The sequence below is a fragment of the Anopheles merus genome, chromosome 2R, assembly GCF_017562075.2.
Source record: "Anopheles merus strain MAF chromosome 2R, AmerM5.1, whole genome shotgun sequence".
Classification (NCBI taxonomy): Eukaryota; Metazoa; Arthropoda; class Insecta; order Diptera; family Culicidae; genus Anopheles; species Anopheles merus.
In genome coordinates, this window is record NC_054082.1 from 24,961,001 (window position 1) to 24,985,602 (window position 24,602).

Genomic DNA, 24,602 nt, shown 5'->3' on the forward strand with positions numbered 1-24,602 from the left:
GGACATCAAACCCAGAAAAAAGCACTGCTTCGTAGAAGGTTAGAGTATTGGTTCGAATGTACCAACCTTTCCCTTCGACCAACCACAACCCGCGGACGTACAATTTATAGCTCGATTTGGAACGATCCACCCCATGCCAGAGTGGAGCTATCTAGCCAGAAGGACAAGCCTCTGTGCCCCCGTTATTGATGGGCCCATTTGGCTGTAAAACGACCAGCACGGCACGCATATGGGTGTGTCTACAAATCGCTCGAGGTACTTTGATTTTAGCCCTATCTACCCCGTGTAATGGAGTTGCGGCAGTAAAGGATTTTGCGAATGTGGCATCATCATAATTGAGAAGACATCACATCAACCGTGATGTGGGGCAGGTACAGCTCCGATGCAAATCAGCCCGAAGCTTTTACCGTGTTCGTGTCGCTGCCAGATTGCCAGCGAAGCCATGCATGCACGGCACGATGGGTGTTGCGCCGCAAGACAAATAAGCGATAGATATATCTAGAATAGGGAGAAGGGAGGGTCCGGATAGCGCCGGTGGCGACGAGTGTGCCGACGAGAGCGTGTGTCTCTACGTGCCGGAAAAGTCGATGCGTCTCCCCGGATGGGGCATGGCTTAATTTCTTCCCGGTAAGCCCAGCGGTCGCGTTGACAAGCGTGATTGAGAGACAGATCGAAGGGAAGCTGCTGGGGATGGGAGCGGAACGGTTGGGTCGGTTCGCTCGTTAAGGTTAACAGACAACGGCAAACTTTGTCTGCGACTAACCGAAACCGTCCCAAACGCCCGACTGGAAAACGGAAGAGAAGGCAGGAGGACATACAGAAGGCAGGAAAGGAGGGAAGAGCGAAATGGCTACAAAGAATCCTTGATTCTGTGATCATACCGGTTGTATCCCTTTCGCTACCAACCACTTTCCGCCAACCGCACGTACTGGGTGCCGGCGTTTCCTTTCCTGGCTTTGCCATGCTTCCCGAAAATGAATATGTCACTTTTCATCAAGGATAAGTGATGAAAGATAACCGAAACCGAAGAACGGCACCCTCTCGACCGCCCACTCGCACATTCGTCAAGGGACTGCCGGCGCCCTGTCGCGCGCCCCTTCGATGCGTCTGTGCTCTAATGGGGAACATCCGACGTCTCTGTGAAGCTTACAGCAGGAGCTGGCGGGCCGATTCGCGCTTGGAAGGAGAACTCAGCCCAGCTGGCAGTCTTGTTAGTTTTTGACCAAACGAACCGAAAATAAGGTCATTAGGAATTTGTTTTTTTTTTTTTCACTAACGAAGGTGTTTGCGAACAAGAATGATCATCTGTAACGCTTGCTAAAGTCGCTTTCGATTAAAATACGCCCAAATGTATGCAATGCGTATGACAAAGATGTATCACCTTTTTTTACCTTATTACAATGCCAATAAGCTCCTTGACAGCTACAGCGCTGTTTCCTGGTGTCCGTTTTGCTTCGTAATGCAACCGTACGAACCTGTCTAACTCGCTTCCCAACAGCACTGCTGTACCACTGCGCGCTGCCAAAAATATCCTTCTAACTCGGCTCCCCACCCCCCATGCTCTCAAACCCTAAGCTCATTTGCCACGACGGCATGGCCCCGGTACAAAACCGAAAATCTCATTTAATGGGTTTCGAAGTTTGATCCCTCGCTCCGTCGTGTGCCAGTGTGCCATTCAGCAAATGGTGCCGACAGCGCACTACTACACACTGCCGGAATGCGCGCCCGGAATAGAGAGCAGCGAGACCACCACCTTTTCCTCCTTCTCCCAGGGGGGAGTTGAGAAGCGAGCCCAACGCAACGCTGGTGACGGATTGAATAACGGAATTTGATTGAATAGATAAGTTTCAATTGAATTACGGAGTTAGACGACGACGGCAAGCGCTGGGATGACACGGTCACAACTTTGGCCCTCGGCCCGTCCGACGGAACTGTCACACAGCAGGCGTGGCACAACTGGCGTGCGGGGTAGATTTCCCGGTAGAAGAAACCAAACGCCGCCTGTAAAGAACGTGCCCGAGACCATCGTCATCGGTCCCTCCCTTCCCTGGAGGGCATTGAGTGCTGCTGGAAAACTTCTTTGCCTAGAGTGCCTTTTCCGAACCTCATGACATGTGTACATGTGCATGTGTGTGTGTTGACGAAATGGGTTTATCATTGTAGCCGCGCTTGTCAGGTCGAGGGGGCGGCGAATGCCTGCCGGACGCTGCGTGCTAGCCGTGCCGGGAAAAAGGGCAGGCTAACGAGCTTTCGGGTTAGGGATTACAACAACTCGTCGAACAAACAACTTGTCGAAAGTGGTTACCCAAGTTTAGTCCCCGAAACCGGGATCTGTTGCTGTCGGTTTTTAGTGGTCCGAGTGCGAAAGAATGCTATGCGGTGTGCGGTGTTGCATACATTTTTACGGGGATTGGGCCGAAGATAAATGAAAGCGATATTTACTGGCAGAAGTTGCAGAACTTTTTGCACTAGTGATGGGTAAAGTAGGCAAAAATGGCCGTAATCAACTCCAATGCTACTAAACTAAAACACAAACGAGACTTTCGGAACCGACTCCGCAAGGTAGGTCCGCTCAGCATTATCCGTTGCCGCTTGGAGTCGCCTAGAGTCATCCGGAGTCTTCCGGAGTTGTCTGGTGTTGCCCGAAGTTGGAGTTGTCCGGAGTAGACCGAAGTTTGTAGTCAGGCTTTTCATTTCCGTTCCCGACTCTGGTCGACTCAAATGGCTATTCTTACAAAGAAAGAAAAAAATAAAACGAAATAAAGTGTCTCCTCTAGACTACGACTCCGAATGACTCTAAACGGCTTTACGACTCCGAAAAACTCCAGACGGTTCCAATTTTGGACGGAACTAGTAATTCCAATTTTACCGGAGTTGCAATTGAACTAATGATAGCCAATAGTATGATTGGAGTCATGGGTACAGTCCAGAAAGCATTCCACTAGCTTGAACCATCACTAGTAGAGTCGTTAGAAATAGATTTCGTCTATCAAATGTCACTTTTTGTACGCTTCTTTGCAGTGCTGTTCAAATAAGTTTTCATATTGGTTAGAATATTAAGAAAATTAATGTGTCAAAGCATCTTGAAAAAGAAGAATATTCGTTTTGCTCGGAACTGTTCATCTGCTGTTGATATACTTAATATCTATTCAACACTACAACTTTTCCTCTTTGCCGAAGGCTACTTTCGCAAAGCATACAGCCTCCAGTGCACTTCACTGCTCACGATTGGGTAAAAGCTTTTCCGGTTGGCTTTCCGTTTTTTTTCTTGCTTCTTTTGCTTCTCTCCACATCCCACTCACAAACCAGCCAGCCCTCCAGATAAGCACCGCTGTTCCTCTGCGAGGCACAAATTCCAGTTGCAAGAAATGTCCCCGCGCGTTCGGAGCGATTCTCGCTCGGAAGTTTAACCCTTGGTTGAATCCATAAATTTAACACCAAACCCACCCACGGCGAAAGATTAAGACAACTTGTACAGTCCGGTCTCTTCTCTCACCCTCCCGGGAGTGAACCGCGGACGAACCGCGTAATCTACCGGCCATGGAAATGGGCGACGACGAAACCGCCCATTAGTAGACCGTCCGGAAGTGCCAGATACCAACCGAAGCAACGGGACGGGCACAAAGGGCACATTTCCATTTTAAAAGATAATAATAGTTTTACTCTACCGGTGGGGAGGGAGGGAGTGGGGGGGGACACTATTCTCAGAGGGATGGCACTGTTCATTCTACGGCTGCAGTGTGGCTGCAGATGGCAGCTGGGAACAGAAGGAAGGAACACACACAAAAAAAGGCCGAACCGTAAATTAACATTGTGCTCCGTTGACTGCTGTACACTCGCTGTCTCTTCTCTCCGTTGGGGTGAAATAATCTAACGAGATAGAGTGGGGAAGAGGAAAAAATACAGCCCGCCTCTTTGGCTGCTCCGAGCGCTCCTGGGAACTGTCAGCCGGAGAAGTGGGAAACGGAATGACCAAAAGTCAAAAGCAGATTCTGAGCCCATTTGCGCAAGGCGCTATTATACCCACCTTCTGCTTGAGTTCTGGCCGAAACACGTCCCCTGTTTGAGCGTTCTTTGTTATAAGCACACACACACAGACATAAACTGGATAAAAAACGAAACACCATAACTGACTCACACAACGCCCTTTACCGCCAATTTCAGCTGCAGCTCAGCCAGAGCAAGCTATCCGCATCGACCACGGTGGCAGCGACGACAGCACCGACGGTCGTCAGCGCCGTCCCCGTGCCTTCAATGGCAGTCACAGCGACGACCACACTCTCCGCCTCGAACAGTGGCGCCACCATCGTGCACCAGAACGGAGGAACCCTTAGCGGCAACAGCAGCAAGGCGACAAGCGCTGGCAGTGCTAGTGCCGATCCTAATGGACCGGTGACGGCCACCCTCACGGTGTCATCGTCGTCTGCGGCCAGTACGTCCTCGCTCAGTGCGGTCAGTGCGGTTTCGGCGACCACGCTGACGGCTGGGACAGCAGGACCGGGTAGTGTCAGCTCTTCTGCTGCTGCTGCTGCTGCTACCCAACAACCTGCCACCGCTACCACCGCTACCACAACTACCACCACCACCACTACGACCGCTACCAAGCTGGAGCAGAAGCCGGTCGAGTGTAATCTGTGCCACCGGAAGTTCAAAAATATTCCCGCCCTGAACGGGCACATGCGACTGCACGGCGGCTACTTCAAGAAGGACTCGGAGGCGAAGAAATGTGATAAGAAGGAAAACACGGGCCCCCCGCTCCAGACGGCGAGCGTGGGCGTGCGGGCACTGATCGAGGAGAAGATTATCAACAAGCGCAGCAAGGATTTGAAGGTACGATATGCCGACTTTTAAATACGTATTCGTGTGTATGTGTGTGTGTGTGTTAGAGCCTTATTTTGTGCGTCTATTGCGATCGATTGTTTTGCTGAAGAGAATGTTCGGGCGTTGGTGCTTTTGCGAAAAGCAGATTGCATACCGAAAGGCGTTTGCTTAAAAGCTCCTGAAAGTATGCAATTTGTTGTTTGCAAATCGCCTGTCCAAAAGAGTTTTGGTGCATCATTTTAACGCTCCGAACGTCCCTTCCAAACGATCCCTCACGCTGCATGCATCGATACACTTATCGTCTCTTTCGTTTTCTCTTCCGTTCCGTTCCCTAATGTGTTGTGGTATTTTTTTTTTACTTTATTTTTTCCTTCGGTGTACCAATTCCGTGCCACCCCCGCGGCATTTGCGTAATGATAGAATCTCTTGTTGAAGGGTTCGTTCGTCGTGCCGGCACCGCCGCTCACCGCCCGCCGGCTGATCGACGCCAACGAAGCATTCCTCTCGTCCAAACCGAGCACGGTCGCGATCGTCTCCACGTCGAACGGCACCACGCAGATCATCAACACCGCCACCCTGCACTCCAAGGCGACCGTGCTGAGCGTCAGCAGTGCGCCGCCGCCCTCCAACAACACCACCACCTCCACCACCCTCGCGCCCTCGATAACGATCAACGGGCTGGGGGCGGCGGGCGCGGCAACGGAGCTGAAGGATGCGACGCTCATCGAACTGCTCAAGCGCGGCACCAAGGTGGCCGTCAAGCGGGCGATGGCGAGCGGGGACACCTCCACCGTGCTCTCACTACAGCCACAAGCCACGCCCAACCCAACGGTGACGGTGGATTCGACCGCGAGCAGCACCAACCCCGCCCAGCTGCTCACGTCCGCCAACACGCGCACGCTTACGGTTGTCCCGACCGGCCCAGCGCTTTCCACCAGCACCACCACCAACGCCGGCAAACCATCCGGTCAAACGATCGCCGGCCCAACCCTGCTGGCCAATGCCACCGCCAGCACCGAGCCGACGCCACTGTCGCTTACCATATCGCAAGCGCCGGCCACCACCCCGGGCGACGTGTTCACCCTCGCCTACTCGACCGACTTCGGCGACGGCGATGTGTACAGCGTGAGCGACACGGCCATGCTGCTGCAGGCTGTCGATCCGATCCAGCTGCTGCACGACTCCAGCTCGACCGAGCCGCTCGACGAGATCGCCCTGTCCGACTACGGCTCGATCAGCGACCAGGGCTTCACCCCGTCCCGCCAAATCCAGGCCGTGCTCGACTCGCCCCTGCCCGAGGGATTGGCCGAGTTTAGCGCCCTGCACGGCAAGGACTTTAGCGTCCTGTACGGTGGCACCGGTGCGCCCGCGACCGAGCCGAACGGCAGCAGCAGCACCACCAACACCAGCGCCCTGCTACAATCATCCCCCTCGGGGGCGCATCTTTCCCCGCTACCCTCACCGCTAGCCTACCCAACGCCACCGGCATCGCACGAAGCGGTCGCACAAGCGTCCCCCTTCCTGGACGACTCGCGCCACTTCACCGATGCGGGCTCCTTCTTCGACGACAAGCGCAGTGCGCAAAGCTTTCTGGACGATGGCTTCTTCAAAACCGAACCGAAGGACGGCGACTGCAAGGCGTCCGAGAGCGCGAAGATACTGGCGCTCAAGCACGAGCTGCTGGACGAAAACCACGACCTGTTCCGGGCGAACAAACACCATCTGCTGGACGAGCACTGCTCGGAGCTGTTCAAGACGGAGGACGGGTTCTTCGCCGAGTCGAAACCGTCGGCGGACGGGACGTCCAAGATGAACCTGGACTTTCTGGACGACGCGCAGGTGTTCATCGAGGAGACGCGCAACGCGTCCTCCCCGCTGTCGAATGCCTTCTTCTCCGCCACCATGTCGTCGGCGGCGGAGGTAAAGGAAGCGCTCGACGAGGTCCTGCCGAACGATGACGATGACGACATAGGCGTGTCCGAGGGCGACATCGACCTGTACTACCTGAACGGCCTTTCCTCGCTGCAGTCGCAGATGATGCCCAACTCGGACGATCCGCTGCTGTCCTCCTCGCCGAAGGACTTTGCCCACCGGCAGCACCAGAAGTTTCTGTTCGAGCAGAGCCAGGCGGCCCAGCAGCAGCAGCTCGCCCAGCATCAGCAGCAGCTGCAGCAGCAGCAGCAACAGCAACAGCAGCAACAGCAGCAACTTCAGCAGCAGCAGCAACAAGCGGGTGTTGCCACCACCGTCACCAACCACCACTGTATGCCTCCCAGTGCCAAAAAGTCCAAACCTTCCGACGTGGAAGCGAGCGGCACGTTCGGGGCGGACGCCAGCAAAGCACCACTCACGGTCCAAACCGACCCGATGCCAAAGGATGCCGACAGCGTGTTTCTCAGCCCGAGCAGCCTGTCCTCGCACAGCTGCTCCTCCTCTTCGTCCTCCTCCTCCTCGCTGTCGCTCGCATCCGTAGCTTCGCCCCGGCTGCAGCATGCACTGCTGGGCAGTGCCCACCCGGCCGCCGGTGGTGTCGGGTGGCCCCGCAAACGCTCCCAAACGTCCGCGTCCTCATCGTCGCCCTCAGCCAACAGCGCCGCTGGGAGCACCGCGCCCCATCCCGCCGGTCAGCGCAAGCCGACAGTCTACCTGTCCAAGCTGCGACGATCCACGGCGGCACTGCTGCCCGCCCTGCACTACACGCCCGCCCCGATGCTCAACCCGGAACGGTCCGGCACGGCCGGGCTGTACGCGAGCGTCGCGTACGGGCGGCCGGGCACGGCCGGCGGCTCGATCGTCGAGCCCGATCTCGACTCCACGATGGACAGCACGAGCGATATCTTTTCCGAGCCGCCGCTGCCGATCCGGCCGCGCATCAACCTCGGCCCCGACTATCAGGCGACCTTGCCGGACTGTACGCGCCCGGCCTACGCGGCGCCGTTCCAGCCCGGCGTCCCGCCGGTGCAGCGGCTCTGGGATCCGGCGCTCGCGCCAAACGACCGTCAGCTGCAGCGGTTCATCGAGCTGGCCCGTTCGTCCGCCGCACCGCTGGGTTGCCACTCGGAGGAGAATGCACTGCGCGCCCTGCTCGAGGCGAACGGTGAGATACACCAGGCGATACTGGGCATGCTGCAGGGCCCGCCCGCCACCATCCATCGCCGGTGGACGGCGGACGAGATCGAGCAGCTGATACAGGGGCTGGAAGAGTACGGCAAGGACTTCCACCGCATCGCTCGCGATCTGCTGCCCGGCAAGTCGACGGGCGATTGCGTGCAGATGTACTACTTCTGGAAGAAGCTCGGCATCGACTACGGCAAGGGTACGACTGCCGGGCCGAAGTACGGTGGACTGCATGGGGCGCTTTCGCCTACACCGTCACCACCGGCACCGACGCCGCCGGTAGAGGATCTGCTGCTCGATCATCTCGACTATACGGCCTCGGCAGGCGCTGGAGCGACGATGCCCCGGGGGCAACAGGCTGGTGCGTCGAACAGTGGCCATTTGCAGCCGAACGGGCACGGTAGTAGCACGGCCAGCGACGTCCGACCGCATGTGTGCGAGGTTCCTGACTGTTCAGCGGTAAGTCGAGCTATCTTAGTTTAACTTACACTAACAAAATGATGCTATAGACAAGGTCTTGGGCTGGATTTCGATCTAAAATACATTACCTAATAACAACACTAAGGGCCTGTTGTATCTCCTTTTTGATCTCTTTGTCTTCCTCTTTCTATTTCTCCCTCTTTCTATTTCTCTCCCCCTTTCTTTCGCAGAGCTTCTCGTCCAAAGCGGCCCTTCACGGGCACATTCGCATACACTGCATCGGGCGTAACCACAGCACAGTTCAAAATGGTAATTTCTTGAGTGCCGCCGGTAACCCCATTAACCCTAACCACATACCGACAAAGGATGACTATCCCTGCAAGGTGTGCGGCAAGTAAGATCACCCCATAAATGCTCGTTTTACGAATAACAACAACAACAACAACAACAACAACCACAACTCAACTTCACAGAAATACTTAGAAGAGAGAAAATGTTTCAGAAGCAGCACAGAACAACCAAAACAAAAAAAAGAAACAATGTTTTGCATTTGTTTTGCATTTATGTTTGCGCATTTTAGGTTTTCTTTTTTTTGTAGGGGCGTCCTCCTTTCCGAGTGTGGCGTTTGAATCGTTTTCGGGCCTTGTGGGTAGGAGCAAAATGGGGATTGGCCGACCCGCTGGTTTAGTTTTATGCTCCTTGTCGGTGTCTCCTGTTCAGCTTGAACGATTCCGGGTTGGGCCGTAATTACTGGGTTTCCTAGTTTCTTCGGGTTTTGCCAAGAAGGGTTAGCTTTGTAGCCAGCCAAAGGAAACTGGGAAGCTCTAGAACCTTCCAACACCAACCACAAGCGTCGAGAGCGGAAAACAACCCCTTGCCCGGACCGGAACTCGACGCCATCTCGTATCAGTTGCAGTTCTGTTAGCTCTGATTTCTAACTAGATTGTGTGTGCGTGTGCGTGTGTGTGTGCCTGTATGTATGCGTTAGTATGTGTGCGTCTGTATCAACAGCTAAAGAAACACACACACACCAAACACACTCCAGTACTCGGTTGCATTCACCACAACAACAGAACAAAATTCAACACGCTTAGTTAGGGGGGAACATGAGCCTTAGCAAGTGTTCCGGCATGACTCGTGTCGCGTGTGTCGCTACTAGCTTCTCTCTATCGATCTTTCTACCACTTAGAGCCCATCTGGCTGTTTACTTTACTCCACAAAAGCGATGAGAAATTCCTTCGTTTGCCCTCGTTAATATGGGCTCTTCTGTGATGTGTTCTATCTATTCTTTCAACAAGTTTGAGCATCTCTCTCTCGCTCTATCGTTCCTCATAGCTACTACTATTAGCATACATGTGTATGGGTGTGTACAGTGTGAAAGTGTGCGTGAATGTGTGTGTGTGTGTGTGTTGTTTATTCATGTAGATGTGTTTATGTGCTGTCTGTTGTCTGTCTGTTGTCGCACCAGCAACAAAGTGTGTGCCTTTTAAAACGAGCATTCTGGGTAACTCCCCTGAGTGCCCCCTTAAGTACTCCTTCTCTGCCGGAGTACTTCTTTCCGACTGCTCTCCTTCCCTCTATGGTTCTCTCGCTCTCTCTCTCTCTTCTCTCTGCTCTACTTCTCCTTTCTAAATGCTTGCTGCTTCACCTATGCCGTAGTGGAAAAGGACGGTCGAATGAGACTGCAATGCCCCTTTAGCTACTACCATACTAATGTCTCACTAATGTACACCTGTACAACTTACCTCTACTACTACTATCACTAACAAACACTACTGCCGATCTAGATCTACTACCGCAATCACTAATGCTATAACTCAAACCTTTTAGCTAGTACTATCTCTACTACTACTACTATCGCTGATTTACTAAACAGAAGAAAAGAGAAAAAAAAGATTACCAAATAAACCCGCTTCTTACGTCAGTGTGCGTGTGTTTGTGTCTTGCGTCCCCGCCCCGCTTCCTAGCGCGTAGTGAAAACAATGCCAAAGCAAACAACGACTCCCACTCAACTAACAAAACGAAAAACCCGAAACCAATCCACTCGCATCCACTGCGAGTCTGCTCCGCCAAACTAAACCACTATTAATTTCGTTTTCCCTTTTCTTTCTGTTTCCTTCCCATTCGGTGCGGTATCGCTTTCCGAACGGCCTGAAGGGTATTCAATAAGGTAAAAAGCCGAAGCGCTCACATGAAGTCACACCGGCCGCAGGATGCAAGCGATCAGCTGCAGCACCAGCTACAACTGCACCAGCAACAGTTGCAACAGCAGCAGCAGCAGCAGCAGCAGCAGCAACAACAGCAGCAGCAACGGCAGCAGGATAGCGAAAAGCCAGAAGTGCCCGAGGAAGGCACGCAACTGCAGCTAACAGTGACCAAGTGAGCCTAAGAATCGCGGAAGAAAGCGTTACGCAAAACAGCATCTAGACAATCTTCACAGAATACATCAAGGCGTACGCTACTGACGGGGTCGCCCCGAAAGCCAAGCCAACCAACCTGAAACACGTCTCACCGTTTTATTCACCACCTTGACCGAGGGGAGCGCAGGAGTGAAGCATCAAGTAGAGAAATAAGTAGTAGAAGATAGTAAGAAGAAGAAGAAGAAGAAGAAGAAGAAGAAGAAGAAGAAACTTTACACTTAACTAACGAAAGGTTGTTAAAGCTACAAATTACCGTGAAGAAAGCAAAAAAACTTAACCCCACAGAAGAGATAAAACAAACAGATTGTAAGAGAAGCTAACCGAGATGAGTGAATGGCAGAAACGCAAGCACGGGGAGGACACTAATGGTTCCCCTTTCCCTGTTTGCTACGGTGTACTATTGTGTAAGTACTGTGAAAATACCAGGTCAAATTATGTCAAAACTTCCAGCGATAACCCTACTATAACCCTACAGCTAAGTGCACGACGAGTGAATCCAACAAGTGAAGAACTTTAAAATCTCTCAGCAGCGGTGCGGTGCGACACCACCGAGTGTTCGTGCGTGGGGGGAACTCCCCAACCTTCGAACCTGCTAGCATAAACCACCTAAGGATCTATATACTTAAGGACCGGGTTACTCTACCGCCCCGGATCGGCTAGCAGGCGTGTGTGCGCGTGTATGGGGGGTGGGGGTGTTTGTACACAAAACAGTTTTTTGTGTTGTTAAATCTTTCTACTCTAGTCGTAATATTTGGAACTGCTCAACTTGCACACACACACACATACACCGACACACGCATCCTCTTCGTGTGCTTCGTGCGGTGCATAATATAAATGTAATATTAGAGTGTAACAAAAAAAGAACGTAAAAGGTTGTCGCCAACAAAGAGCAAAAACAGCACACACATTATAATGAAAATAGGCAAAGCTGTTCGAGCTGGCTTGATATCGATGTTTGTTTTTGTTGGTTCCTTGTAGATAAAAAATACCCCGACCCTCCCAGAGGATCATCTTGCATCTCGTTCGCTCATCGATTGTACATACAGAGAAAGACTTGGTGGTGTTCTGTATTTTAACCCACACACACACACACACATTCATTGTTATATCATACACCCATACACATATAGACACTAGCACACGTTTGTGTGTGTGTGCTTGTGTGCTTTAGGCTTAAGCTCCGTTGCGACGTAGTCCGCATCAGCCAAGCGTATAGGAAAAGACATCGGCAGCAGCGCGCACCTTGATCGCGTTTTGCTGTTTGTTTAGTGCAAGTGAACACCGCGCGTGCGCGCGTGTGTGTGTGGGTTTGTGCGGATAGAAGTAAGTGAAAGAAAAGTGAACGATTTTACGTTACCAAAAAAAAAAAAAGACGAATAATTGTTCATCCCTCACAGAGGAATGAACGGCCAGAAGAGCCGAGCGCACACTCGTCCCGTTTCCAGTATTAAAGAAACACTCTTCCAAAAAGAAAACCGCTCAACTCGATTACAATCACAAAAAAAAAAGGGAATTGTCCCGCCATGCGCCAAAATTCAATTTGTTGTGACACCTTGCCACCTATGCGCGGTGTGCAAACGAAAGTGAGCGGCAGACACGCAGCAGACATATGTAAAGTAGAGAAGAAAAAGAAAAAAAAACAAACGAAACACAGTGCCGTAAATGAGGGTGACGATTTAGCAGAGAAAGAAGGAAGACGATGGGAAATGGGATGAACAAGCTCCATTTGAAAGAAATTGAACAAAAAGACACACGTTCATGTGAGACAAAAACGAAACAACACACTACACTGACCGAAAGGAAGAGAGAGACAGAGAGAGGTAATGAAAGAGAGAGTGAAAGAGGAAGAAAGCGAAAGAGAATATATATACATATATAGATACGATAAGAGCGTAAAATACAAAGTAGTTTCAGTAACACGCGATACACACTCTATTTCCTGTCGAACTAACAAGTTTTACTAAAATTGTGTAAAAAAACAAACAAACAAACAACAAAACATGGGAGAAGAAAGGAAAAACCGTAAACTTGAAAAACATGGTTGTATCTAGAACTTAAGTGTTGATCAATGTTCTTAATATTCTATAAACGATTTAATTGTACGTAAAGCCTCGAGCGGGCGAGAGCTGCCCACAGTAGCACAAAGAGTGTTTAGAGTTAAGGAGAGAGAAAGAAGGAAAGCAAAACAAAGCACGAGGCGAGAAGAATGTGGTCCTTTTGTTAAGTGTGTAATAACGAAAACAGAAACACGATACGAGAGCGATAGCGTAACGAGTTAAGGCGAGAAGCAATGGGGAGAAACAGAACAAAACTAAGTGACTAAGCATTGAACAACACAGGGTTGACACGTACTTGTACACAGCAAACTTTACTATGGCGCACGCAGCAGCATCAGATCCCTTTTTGCTAATGCTCTCTCTCTCTCTCTTTCTTCCTCTCGCCCTAAGCAAATATCTTTTCGCGCACTTCACGAAAGCGAACGATGTAGCAGTGTGTTATACAGTAGTATACATTTATTTTTCTACTTCCAAATTTGATACGTGCAATGTTCGATCTTTCGAACATTGAACTAGTCAATACTAAACAAACAAAAATCGAAACAAAATACGAAAAGAACAGCACACACACACCCTCGCGTGTGCATTTGCTCATTGTTGCAAGCAGTCGCAAAAGGGGTGGCCGAACAGATTTAGTACCATTTGAGATGCTCAATTTCATTACATTGGTTTGGTCTGATTTTGTGAACGGAAAATAGTTTCTGTTGCTGGTTAGTGCTAAGCTGGACAGTTGCCGTTTGATGATGTGATAAATTATATTATCAACTTTACATGACTGAGTGAGTGAACATTTTAATTAGCTCTTTTTCTCTTTATCGCTCTCTCTCTCTCTCTCTATTTTGAGTGACAATCAGTCCGCTCTAGCACTCCGCTCAAATTGCTCATCGAATAAACACTACTTACAACGATAAATTGCTAGCCCCATTATTTTATAATAACGTCTCTGGCGCGTTAGAAACGAAAACAGAAGATAAAAACCGCAGCACAACAAAATCAAACCCGTAAAGTAAAGCACTCGGCAAGATTGATTGAGCTGAGCAGCTCAGTTTGCAAGTGCAAATAAGTGTGTACAAACAAAAAGGGAAAACGAACAAACAAACAAACAAACAAAAAGGCAAAATCAAATACTCCGCGTTGTGATTTTTAACGAATTAATGAAGAAGAATGAAGAGGGAAAAACACACACAAAATAGACAGTGAAACAACCAACAAATAATACCGAGCAGCAGAAAACTCATACTGTTTTTCTCACTCACTCACTCTCTTCCTCTCTCTCTCTCACACACACACACACACTCTAAACTTTTTGCTGAATATTCTACCACTACTACTATTACTACTACTACTACTACTACTACTACTACTTCGTTTACTGTTTGTAAATGGTTCTAGGACAATTTTTAGCTATAAATCTCGTCTCGGGCGGAATGTTTGTGGCGCTGTAGTTAAAATGGAGCAAGCGAAGCGGAGCGCGAAATGATGGTTCGTTTAAAACGAGCTCGCAAGTGAAATTCTATACAAGTAAATTGTGTTGTGTGAAAAGGAGACGAAGAAACAGAACGAAAAATGCAACAAACCAGTTACCTCCTTTAAGGAATTGTATTTTTCCGTTCCTGTGCTTTTGTTTTTCAGTGCTAAAGCAATGCGCCCTATTTAAGCGCTTATTTGGTTTTGGTGTCGGGAAGCAGTCTTTTGTGTCTTTCTTATGAGTGTAATGCTTTCTCTTTTTCACACCAGAACCGGTGCTTTGAACTAGTACTAGTTCTATCTTTTCTAACTCGCTGTGTTCTAACCCTGGTGAGGAGAGAAAGTGCTTCGAAGAAGAAGAAAAACGAAGGAAAACAAACAAAGTTGTAAAAAGATGTAAAAGTTTATAAAAAGGAAGCAAAAAAAAAAAAACAGCCGAACCGAACGAAGTGAAGCAAGCAAAAACGCAACCCCTCTAAAGTGCACGAATGAAATGAAATTGAGATAATAGAAGTTAATACATATCAGTTTTTTCTAGAAGAAATTAACGATAGACAAACGAAAACAAACTGGACAAACGCAACCCAAGCTGCAAAAAAAAAAAAAACGTGTATTTAAGGTAAGAGAAGCGCTTGTAAAGTCTTCGTCACTTCGGAAGAAACAAACCAAACAAGAACAGCACACAGAACTCTGTGTAGCTTGTGCAATTGTGTAGGGCGAATGGGTGTGGGGGGATAGGTGGAATCTCTTCCTCTTTTAATCTAAAACAAAAGAGAACACTAGAAACACTTTTTAAAATGCCCCTTTCAACACGTGGACAGAACTCTCGTACCCGTGCGGCTTGTACAGCGAAGCTCAAAAACCTTTACAGAAACGTTGTTGTGTACCTTATACTTGTATCTTTAAAAACAAAAGCAAAATACTATGATAACGTTGACAATGTATGTGTGTGTTTGTGTGTATGCGTGTGTTTGTGTGTGTGGATGTGTGTCGCCAAATCCGGAAGGATCCGCCTGTAGAAATGTGAATGCGAGGTGTATGTGTGTGTGTGTGTGTGTGTGTGTGTGTGTGTGTGTGTGTGTGTGTGTGTGTATGTGTGCGTTTAGTGATTAAGTTTCTTCGTTTCCCCGGTGGGATGAAGAAGAATAACAAAAAACGATGCCAAATGTAGTTTACTTTCTTGACGAGTCAAGGCGCATAGTGTGTAAAGGATGATCGTCAGGGTGTGCGTCGGCAGAGGAATGAGAGTGGGAGCGCGAGTAGGGCACGAGTGAAGGCCCCCCGAGTGTCATCTTCCTTGTTCTTTTCTGTTTTCTGAAAAAAAAGTCTTCGAACATTAATTTAAATCAGCCAACTGAACAGCCAAAGTAAGAGAATCTCAGTTTCAAAAGTTAAAGGAAAAAAAGACAGCGATGAAGCAAAGCGAAATGAAAGCGTTAGGGATGAAAAGAAGAAGAAGCCGAGGAGGAGGAGACGCCTTCCAGGGAAGCACAGGCGAAGAAGGTAAACAATATGTAAAAGTAAGACTAAATGACAATCCTAAGCAAAAGCAACAACATACAAAAATAATAAAAAAATAAAGAAGAAGAAGAGCAAAGCAACAGAAGACGGCAACGGAAATGACGCGCAATTAAACAAAGCAAGCGAGCAAAACAGATAAAGCAGGGCTGTTCTAGGATGACTGTCCGGTCCGGCTCCACCCATGCAAGCTCGTTCGTACGGAAGTGTGTGCAGCAGCAGGTCCATTCGTTTCGTTGTGCTAAATGCGATTAGTAGTGTGTAAGTTTGTCATAATGCAGATGCATTTCACTTTTCTGTAACACACACACATACACGCACACACGCGCACACACTCACATGAGCTAATGTTCTATATTAAGCTAATTTTAGTTGCGTTTCACAGTAACTCCGTTTGATCCTAACACGCGTGCCATCCATGGAACAATTCCAATACGAAAAACGAAATGCTCGTTAGTTTAGCTAAAATCCAATAGGCAGAAAAAGCATTCGTTTTCAAGTAAGACACTGTTTTTTAAGACACTACACAATTAATACCCTAAGGGTTGGGCGGGTGGGGGGTTGAGGGACCGCGTTTACTAAGCAGCATAAGGAACCCTCGGTTTAGATTATTCTGTTTTTTTTTTAAATTTTGTTTTTAATTCAACACGTTGACGTTTGAGACGGATCAACGAGCTAAATGAGCTTTGTTTAGTGAAAACTATTACACCCCGTCGCCTTGCGATGGTTTAGCGTTTACTTATTGTAACTTTTACGCACACAATTAACTAGCTAAATGTCACAAAAACCCTTTGAAACTGGTTTTCAAACGGAGTTTATTGCTTGTTTTGTATGTTTGTTTAACTTTAAAATGTTTGCGTGATTTTTTTATTTATCCCTACGTCCATTACGTTGATCGTTCGATGTTATTCTACCGATAGATATTAGAGGAATTCATTATTGCTTTATTGTATTGTAATTAAAACATTTACACCAAAACACACACACACACACACACATACACATACACTTTCTCCAACACCTACCGTCGCGAATGGGAAGCAGCTTTTACGCTCTTCTCTTCCTGTCCCGGCAGCAACAGCAGCAATCACCACCATTTTGAAAATGAAACTCTTCCTTACTTTTTACGCTTTACGTGGCTCTGTGTGTGTGTGTTTGTGGTTTTAAGTGATGTGCGCTGCGTATTGGAATAGTATGGATATATTTATAAATGGAATTATCGAAAGTATATATTATACACATCATTATAATTAATTAACGCAAATTAAGTAATCGTTATCATTGCGGAGACAAACGTGTGGTGGCGTGCGAATGGTATGTTAATGTAAGGCGTCTGCACAGCAGCCGCTTGCACACGAAGCTTGCAGGAAGAAACACAACACACACACAAACGCAGAAATTGTTTTCGATCCGATCGCAGCCAACATGAACATAAACCAAACAGGAGTAATCAACCGAGATTTTGAGGAAATGGAGGGGAAAAAAGACGGCAAAGGGAAGGTAAATGAGAGGAAGGAAAATATTTGCTTTTAAACCAACATGCACAAACAGTAAACTGTAAAGAGAAATGGCAACCCAAAACAACACACACACACACACGCTCCGGCCAGCCAGCCCACAGCAAAAACATAAAATAAAATATAAATGTTTTTCACTGTTAGTTTTTAATGTGATTATTACTTATAAGAAGATGCGAAAAGCGAAAGGCAAGCAGAAAGCATGAAAGACATATACACTATGGTGAAATGTTACAACAGCAACAACAACAACAACAACAACAACAACAGGAGAAAAAACAAACAACAAGTCGATTAGAAATTGACAAAAGATAAGAAAACGTAAGGAGCGCAAAAAGGAGCAGGAAACACGACGAAAGCATGGCAAGAAGTAAAACAGAAAGTGCACGTACAACAACACTACTCACCCTGAGTGAAATGAAGTTCTATTTTTTTCGTATTTTTACTACTAATAGTCTTCCTTTTTTGTTTCATTTCTTTTGCTTGTGTTGAGCAAAAGTGGTTACCTTTTTTGTTTGTTAATTGGTGGATGGTTGTAACAATGGTTCGCTCATTCATTGGTTTAGCACATTTGTTTACACTGTTTACACTAGAGCTTGGCTTCATTTTACTGCACTTTTATAAATAAAATAAAAAAGACAAATATCTGTTTTGCTCAAAAACTCTCACTCGTGGTTAGTGAAGCTGACTAGGAAAAGTTAATAAAAAAAAACAGCTAAATTCTGTCAATTTTGTGATTGAACGCTACGGTCAACCACACAGCTCAGCGAAGAAAAATAAGAAGAAGAAGAAGAAGAAGAAGAAGAAGAAGAAAAAGAAGAAAAAACACACACACATCGAACAGCTTTTAACAAACAAACAAACATATTGCAACACACATCGATTACTGCAGAACGGATTTTAACGCAGAACAGCGCTTTGGTTGGAGAAGCAGCACGATTTTAACCGATCACCTACAACAACGCATCCAAGCCTTCGCCTGGCTCAAAAACAACGAAAACCAGTTTTATTCATGCAGCGTGTAATTGCACCGCCTACTACTGCACACGCAAATGCTACTGTTGAACTTTATGGCCTACTGAGCCACTCAGGCTGATCGTTTTCATCGATTGTTGTGTTTTCATCGACATCTATGACAGCGGTACCCCGTACCGCCGTACAAAATCAAAAAGAAAATTGGGTTTGTTGGTAGAAAATGTGGCAATTCGGTTTGCTTTCCGCATTCACAACGATTGAAAAAACATTTATTTACGGTGCTTTATGCAATACTCACTGACTTTAACTTGCCAACAAAACCGAACGTAGAAGCGCAAAACAAAAATCAACACAAAACAAATAGAACAATCCATCACAATGTGGCCGGAAGAAATGGAAATGAAAATTAGAAAGAAAGAGAGAGAGAGCGAGAGAGAGAGAGAGAGAGAGAGAGAGAGAGAGTGAAAACTACAGACAAACAAAGAAAACTTTAAATAAAACATGTTAAAGTAGAAAGAACGTAAAAAGGGCAAACGAACAAAACAAAACAAAATGAAAAGAAAAACAAAATTCTGTGATTTCCAAAATTGCACTTAAATGCACCCTTTCCTTTCCTACTGCTACCAGAAAAAAAAGGAAAACTCAACCCATCTATGCAATTTGTGACGTAGGCAGTGGTGTAGGAAAACGGAATGATGATATCGATTTTTTTTACAAAAAAAAAAGCACACAAACACTTTTACCACTAAGACTAAGGAGGTCTGAGGAATGGACTGTTAGTAGCAAACCCTACGCGATGGCTCTGTAATTTTGTCTTTATTTCCTTCCGTATCTTGACGAAACATGGTTTTGAAGTTGTTGTTTTTTCTTTTCTTTGTGTAACTTTTAATTCTTGCAGGTGCTTGAAGTAAGCTTTCCCATTTTGTTGTTGTACAAATGGGAAGGCAATAACATACATTAACGCAAGTATGTGTGTGTGTGTGTGTTAAGCAAAATGATAAGAAAGAGGCATAATTACACAAACGCGTTGATAAGTAGATTAAACAAACGAAACGTTGAGCACACACACACACCGATTAATAGCAGCAGAAAACAAAAAATGTAAAAGAGCAAACAGTTAAATATTCCAGTGCCAGTGCTATTTTTAACACACAAACACAAACAAAAAAGACACGAGCAGAGAGCGAGGGAAGGGAAAGGAAGCTTCCTGTGCACAAAAAATTACTAGATGAAAGCGAGAGATTGTTTTAGAGAAGAAGAAAACAAAACAGAAAAACAAAAATTGAACCGAAACCATATGCCGTTCAGTGAAAGTTACCAACTGTTAAGACATTTAAAAACATTTCAAACAGCAAGGAAGGAAGCAAAGCAGAAGCTGATTGAAGAAAAGAGCCAAAAGGGTTTGAAGAAACATTGTAACCAGAATGTAGTGTTGAAGGAAGAGGGTGGGGGAAATCGCATACATTGCGCTGCTGGGAACGGAATCAGATGGCCGATGACCCAGGAAAAGAGTGATTGAAATCAACCAAACCACACCCACACACATACATGCAATACATGCAAATACAACCGAGGACCGATTGATTTTGGTAATGATGTAGTGTGGAGCGTATGTGTGTGGGTAAGAGGCTGGTGGTGGATAGTAGGACGAGAAACGATGTATATTTTAAACTAAATGTGTGTATAAAACCAGCAACAAGCAACCAGAACAACACAAAACAAGAAAAAAAAAACCTGTGAAAATGACAGAAAAAAAGAAAAGAAATATATGTAATGTAAATTCTATTTAAAAAAGAAACCAATCTGCGTGTTTGCTTATTTGCGTCATGGTAATTTTGTAATTCGATTGTGAAGATGGAATGATTCAGTAAGTAATAGATGTCAGAATTTAATTATCAATCAAACTTTTTTTCCACAATACACAATTGCTTTTAATTGCATCTCCGTTTATTCGTGTTTGTTAATCCTTTTTTATTTACAATATTTTAACAATTTTATTTACTAATCTTCCGCATCATACCAATGTTTGCACATCACTATACCAGTTAGCGAAGACACAAACCATTACAGCAAAAGCACAGTGTCTGCTATTCACCACGCTGAACATTCACCACGGCAGTTATCGAACACCGAGCACAATGTTCATCGAGCAGGATCATACATCCCAGCAGGTCGCGACAACAAGATTCGACATGCTGCAAAACAACGCACAAGAAGAATCGCATAGAAGAAAACAGAAAAAAACTAAAAAAACGATTTGCGCTGACACAACCTTTCCGACTGCTTGTAACAGTAGAGCATGCATGTCGGTAGGCAACACGCAGCGCAATACACACACGGCACGCCGTTCTGCCGACACTAACATTTTGCTACGTTTTTTAACAGGAGCACATGATCGATCGCAGTACACCGTGTTGTCGCTTTCATTCGCCCGAAATTAGTGTGTCGTGTGACGTGTGGTGCTCCCAGCACAGATTCCTGCGCTCCTGTTACTTTTTTCCATATCGCGTACGGGGTCAAAACCGATTTCGCTTTTTTTTTTTTTTTCTTCCATGGGATGCGTCGGCGAATGAGGGACGTCATTGCGGGATGAAATACATTTTCTTTCTTGTTTTAAAATGCTTACCCGTTACCATTGTTCTTCAATTTCTTTCCATTCTTCTGAGCGCATACAAATAATCAACACACAATTTGCATTCTTTTCACGGTTTTTCTTTAATTGTTTCGCCATTTCTTACAGGTGTTTCTTCTTGTTTTGTGCTACGGGGAACGTAGAAGCAAACGTAAGTAAGCATACACCCCCCAAAAAAAAAGACACGCACACACGCACACATGCCAACCGTCGTTATGCGATCATCTATCTCCCTCATCCTAGTACACAAAAAACGGACGTTTGCGAAGCGCTGATCAAGTAGAAACAAACAAACAAAAAAATGGACACGCAGACGGTGATGCTGGAATTATGATTTGATTGGGTGAATTTTTCCGCATTTTCCGCCGTTTTTTCTGCCTTTTCTCTATACTTGTTACACAAAATATACACGTACATCCAGTTGGTTCGCTAATAACTGCTCAGACTGCTACCGTTTGTAAGTAGATGGAGGTTTTTTCTATCCTAGTTTTTTCAGTGTCCTTTAACTATTCCTCTTCGTCGTTATTTACAATCCTACAAGGCGTCTACATTCGGTGTTTTGGAGCTTCTTTTGCTAAAGAACAAAACTATAAACAACGCAGAACAAACGTTCTCCAAAACATGCTAAATGGCAAACCGGCTGGACTCCTTAGCTCTCTCTCTCTTTCTCTCGCTCTCTGTGTCTGTGCGAAACGTTCGATCTGGAATACAATGGAACCTCTTATGGGTCTTCCGCGCATCTAGCACATCTAAAATACTATCGCCCGTTTGCTGCTGTGCGCTGGTTTCCTTCCACTAACGGTTAAATAAATAATTTACACACATTTGTATAACAGACGGCTGGCCGTCCGGCTCGGTCAAGCGTGCCAGGAAATTGTTAGCACTCCCCTCCCTTCCTCCTCTATCCTAACCCCATACATGTATATTTCGCTAATGATTAATCAGTGCCCATCAGTCAGTTAAAAAGAAAAGCTCAGTAAACATCTCACTATTATTCCCTAGTTTGCTCTTTCCGTTTCTTCCCGCCTTTTTGATTCGCCTTTCAAATTTGTTACACATACATATACATCTGTGCTACATTTAAATAGTGTTTGTTTCTGTGTTTGTGTATGTGCGTGTTACTATGGTGAAGCTAATGTGTTAACGGAACGATTGCGTCGCTTTCTGTTGCAATTGCATACCTTCCACGTGGCAAAGCGCCTAAATGTATGCAATTTGTTTGCGTTACATTGCAATTCAATCATACTTTTGAGCTACCAAAATCATGAAAAACTAGTTTTGAACAGCTTTTTAAACTATGTGCCAAACAGCACAGATTCTAACACATTGCATAGCTTTAGGCGCATTGCATCGCTAGCCATCCAGCAAGCAGGCCGAGAGCTAGCAGACTTGTTACGGTTCGTTTCTAGGCGTTACATTTCGGCCTCCTGATTGTGTTGTTTGTTGGTGTGATTATCTAATGTGTGTACGTTAAGTATCTGTAGTAGTAGTAGTAGTAGTATTAATAGCCGTATTAATAGCAATAGTAGTTATACGTTAAGTAGCACATTCACTGCTCGCCGCGCGTTAGTGTGTCTTTTGTCTTCGCCTGCTCTGCTAATCTGCACACACAGCTGTTAACAGTAGTTTCCCTCCCGTATAGCCTAAGTATAGCGTTCACGCCCCGTTCCAAACGAGGAGTCTTATTTACAATTATGCACCGACCCACTGTACCCGGGGCAGGGCCAGGGTGCCTTTCAAACGGAAAGCGAAAGGTACATCGAACTAAACGAACGACCGAGATTTAAGTACAGCAGCGGCACCCCTTCCTCATACGATCTAGCTTTAGGCACTAACTTAACCTTGCTAAAACCCACGCCCCTCGCTAACTCTAACTCAAACAGGATGTATACAGGACAACTCATGGACGGATGTAGTAGAAACAAAAAAGTAAAATGGGGGTCGAACCCCGTAAACCCGCTCTCAACCTCTAAACGCTAACCACCAGATCGTGCAGCACGGAGAGCAGCAGCTCGAACGGTGACACTCAGGATATTAGCCGGTACCCGTTCGCCCGCTCGTAGAACGCCTGCTTCTGGCAGTGGTGCTCCACGTCCTGCTGGGGCAGCTGGCGTGGCTTCCTGGCATGGCGCCGGCGCACCAGATACAGCAGCTTGAACGCACGCTTGCTGCGCCGCTTGCGGGTGATGGTGGATGAGGAGGACGCGCCGGTGGTTGCGCCGTCGGCGGCGGTCGGGACGGCGCCGGTCGGCCATTCTCATACCTCAATACTGTTCAAGCTGCCCGAGGACATGTTCTCGGCCCGGCCCAGCCTTGTCGCGGCCGATCGCTTCATCCCGGCCGCACGCATCGGCATCGGCGAGCGGGCAACGGTTACGCCCTGCTGCTGCTGCTGCTGCTGCTGAAGGAACTCGCTGCTGGGTCCTCGACCTATCCGTGGGCTGCCTGGGACGGAGCCGGAACCGCGCCGCGTACGCCGTATCGAGGACTGGCGGCAATCGACGGTCGGCTGACCGCCGTCCAGCAGCAGCTTCGGATCGACGCCGTACGCCATGGTGGCACCGTTCGGGATCGGTCTGACCGCGGTGCGTTCGAGCGTGCGCCGGTGGGGCATCGAGGCAAGCATTAGCTGTTCCTGCTGCTGCTGTTGGTGCTGCTGCTGCTGCTGCTGCTGCTGCTGGTGCGCTTGCGGAATGCCACAACTGTTCATTGCCACGGTGGCGGCACTCGGATGATGCAGCGGTGGAAGCCCTCCGATGTGTTGCTGCTGCAGGTGATGTTGCTGCTGTTGGTTGGGAATCGATTGGTGGTTGTTATTAGTGGCTGGCTCGTGAGGCATCGTGGCAGCAGCCGCTGCCACTCCACCCGGGACCGTCGTTTCGTCGCCCTCGTCGCTACCATCGCCCGTCCGTCCGCCGTCCGCCGGTTCGTCGCCCTGCTTCGGCACCGCATCGAGCGCGGCGTTTCGCTTCTTCCGTCTCCAACCGCCCTCGATGGCGGTAGCGGTGGCCGCCCGTGCCAGCCCGGCATCTCCCTCGACCAGCGTGTTCGGCAGGAAGCGCAGCTCCATCACAGTGCGATTCTAGAACAGTCACGCTGATTTCTGAGCTAGAATAAAACGCGTCCTCGCAAATCGATCTACACAGCAAACTGGCTACTGGGGTGGCGAGGAGAGGGTGGGGGAGGGGGGGGGTTTGAGGGTGACAGATGAAAGTGAGGAGCAGGTCAGGGGGAGCGAAAGGGAGCGGGGGGGGGATGTTTTCCCCCAAGAGTCGTGAAGCGAGAAAGAAGCGGCAGCTTTTATCCTCCACACACTAAAACAAAACAGATTGCCTACATTTAGGCGCTTCCTCGTGGAGAGCGCAAAGATTCAGTTCCGCCGAACGTAGTGCTGGAATTGTGGGCATCCGACCACAACAACAACAACAACAGCAACAAGTGAGATAGTAGTGTGTAATCGAAAAGAAGGGAAGGAAAGAAGAACACAAAGAAGATCAATAGTAAAGAGAAGATATAGAGCGCAATCGCAGTGTACGCACCACGTGATGATCGTATGGCGATCAAAACGGTGCAACAGGTAGAAACAGGACGGTTAGAGTAGGTGTAGAAAAGAAAAATGACTGTTAAACCGATCCTCTCCCCAACCCGGAAGCATGAT

General features: G+C 47.5%; 2 protein-coding genes across 24 annotated transcripts in view; one reads left to right on the forward strand and one right to left on the reverse strand.

Annotated features, from left to right (window-relative positions):
• The window catches only part of LOC121588341 (mucin-19), a 149,134-nt gene extending 136,904 nt beyond the window's left edge, over positions 1–12,230 (forward strand). For 4 of the 5 annotated variants that reach the window (XM_041906141.1, XM_041906143.1, XM_041906144.1 and 1 more), the window contains 4 exons: positions 4,165–4,830; positions 5,242–8,397; positions 8,589–8,667; positions 10,516–12,230. In XM_041906141.1, the coding sequence (XP_041762075.1) occupies positions 4,165–4,830; positions 5,242–8,397; positions 8,589–8,667; positions 10,516–10,532 (3,918 nt within the window). In that variant the 3' untranslated portion in view covers positions 10,533–12,230. The remainder of the gene's footprint in view (positions 1–4,164; positions 4,831–5,241; positions 8,398–8,588; positions 8,668–10,515) is intronic. The other variant, XM_041906145.1, reaches the window with a different exon arrangement.
• Positions 12,231–21,006: 8,776 nt separating this feature from the next.
• The window catches only part of LOC121588342 (interference hedgehog-like), an 80,630-nt gene continuing 77,034 nt past the window's right edge, over positions 21,007–24,602 (reverse strand). For 9 of the 19 annotated variants that reach the window (XM_041906152.1, XM_041906155.1, XM_041906146.1 and 6 more), the window contains one exon: positions 21,007–24,026. In XM_041906152.1, the coding sequence (XP_041762086.1) occupies positions 23,202–24,026 (825 nt within the window). In that variant the 3' untranslated portion in view covers positions 21,007–23,201. Of the gene's footprint in view, positions 24,053–24,089; positions 24,336–24,602 lie in introns of those variants that run through there. The other 10 variants (XM_041906157.1, XM_041906156.1, XM_041906162.1 and 7 more) reach the window with 6 other exon arrangements.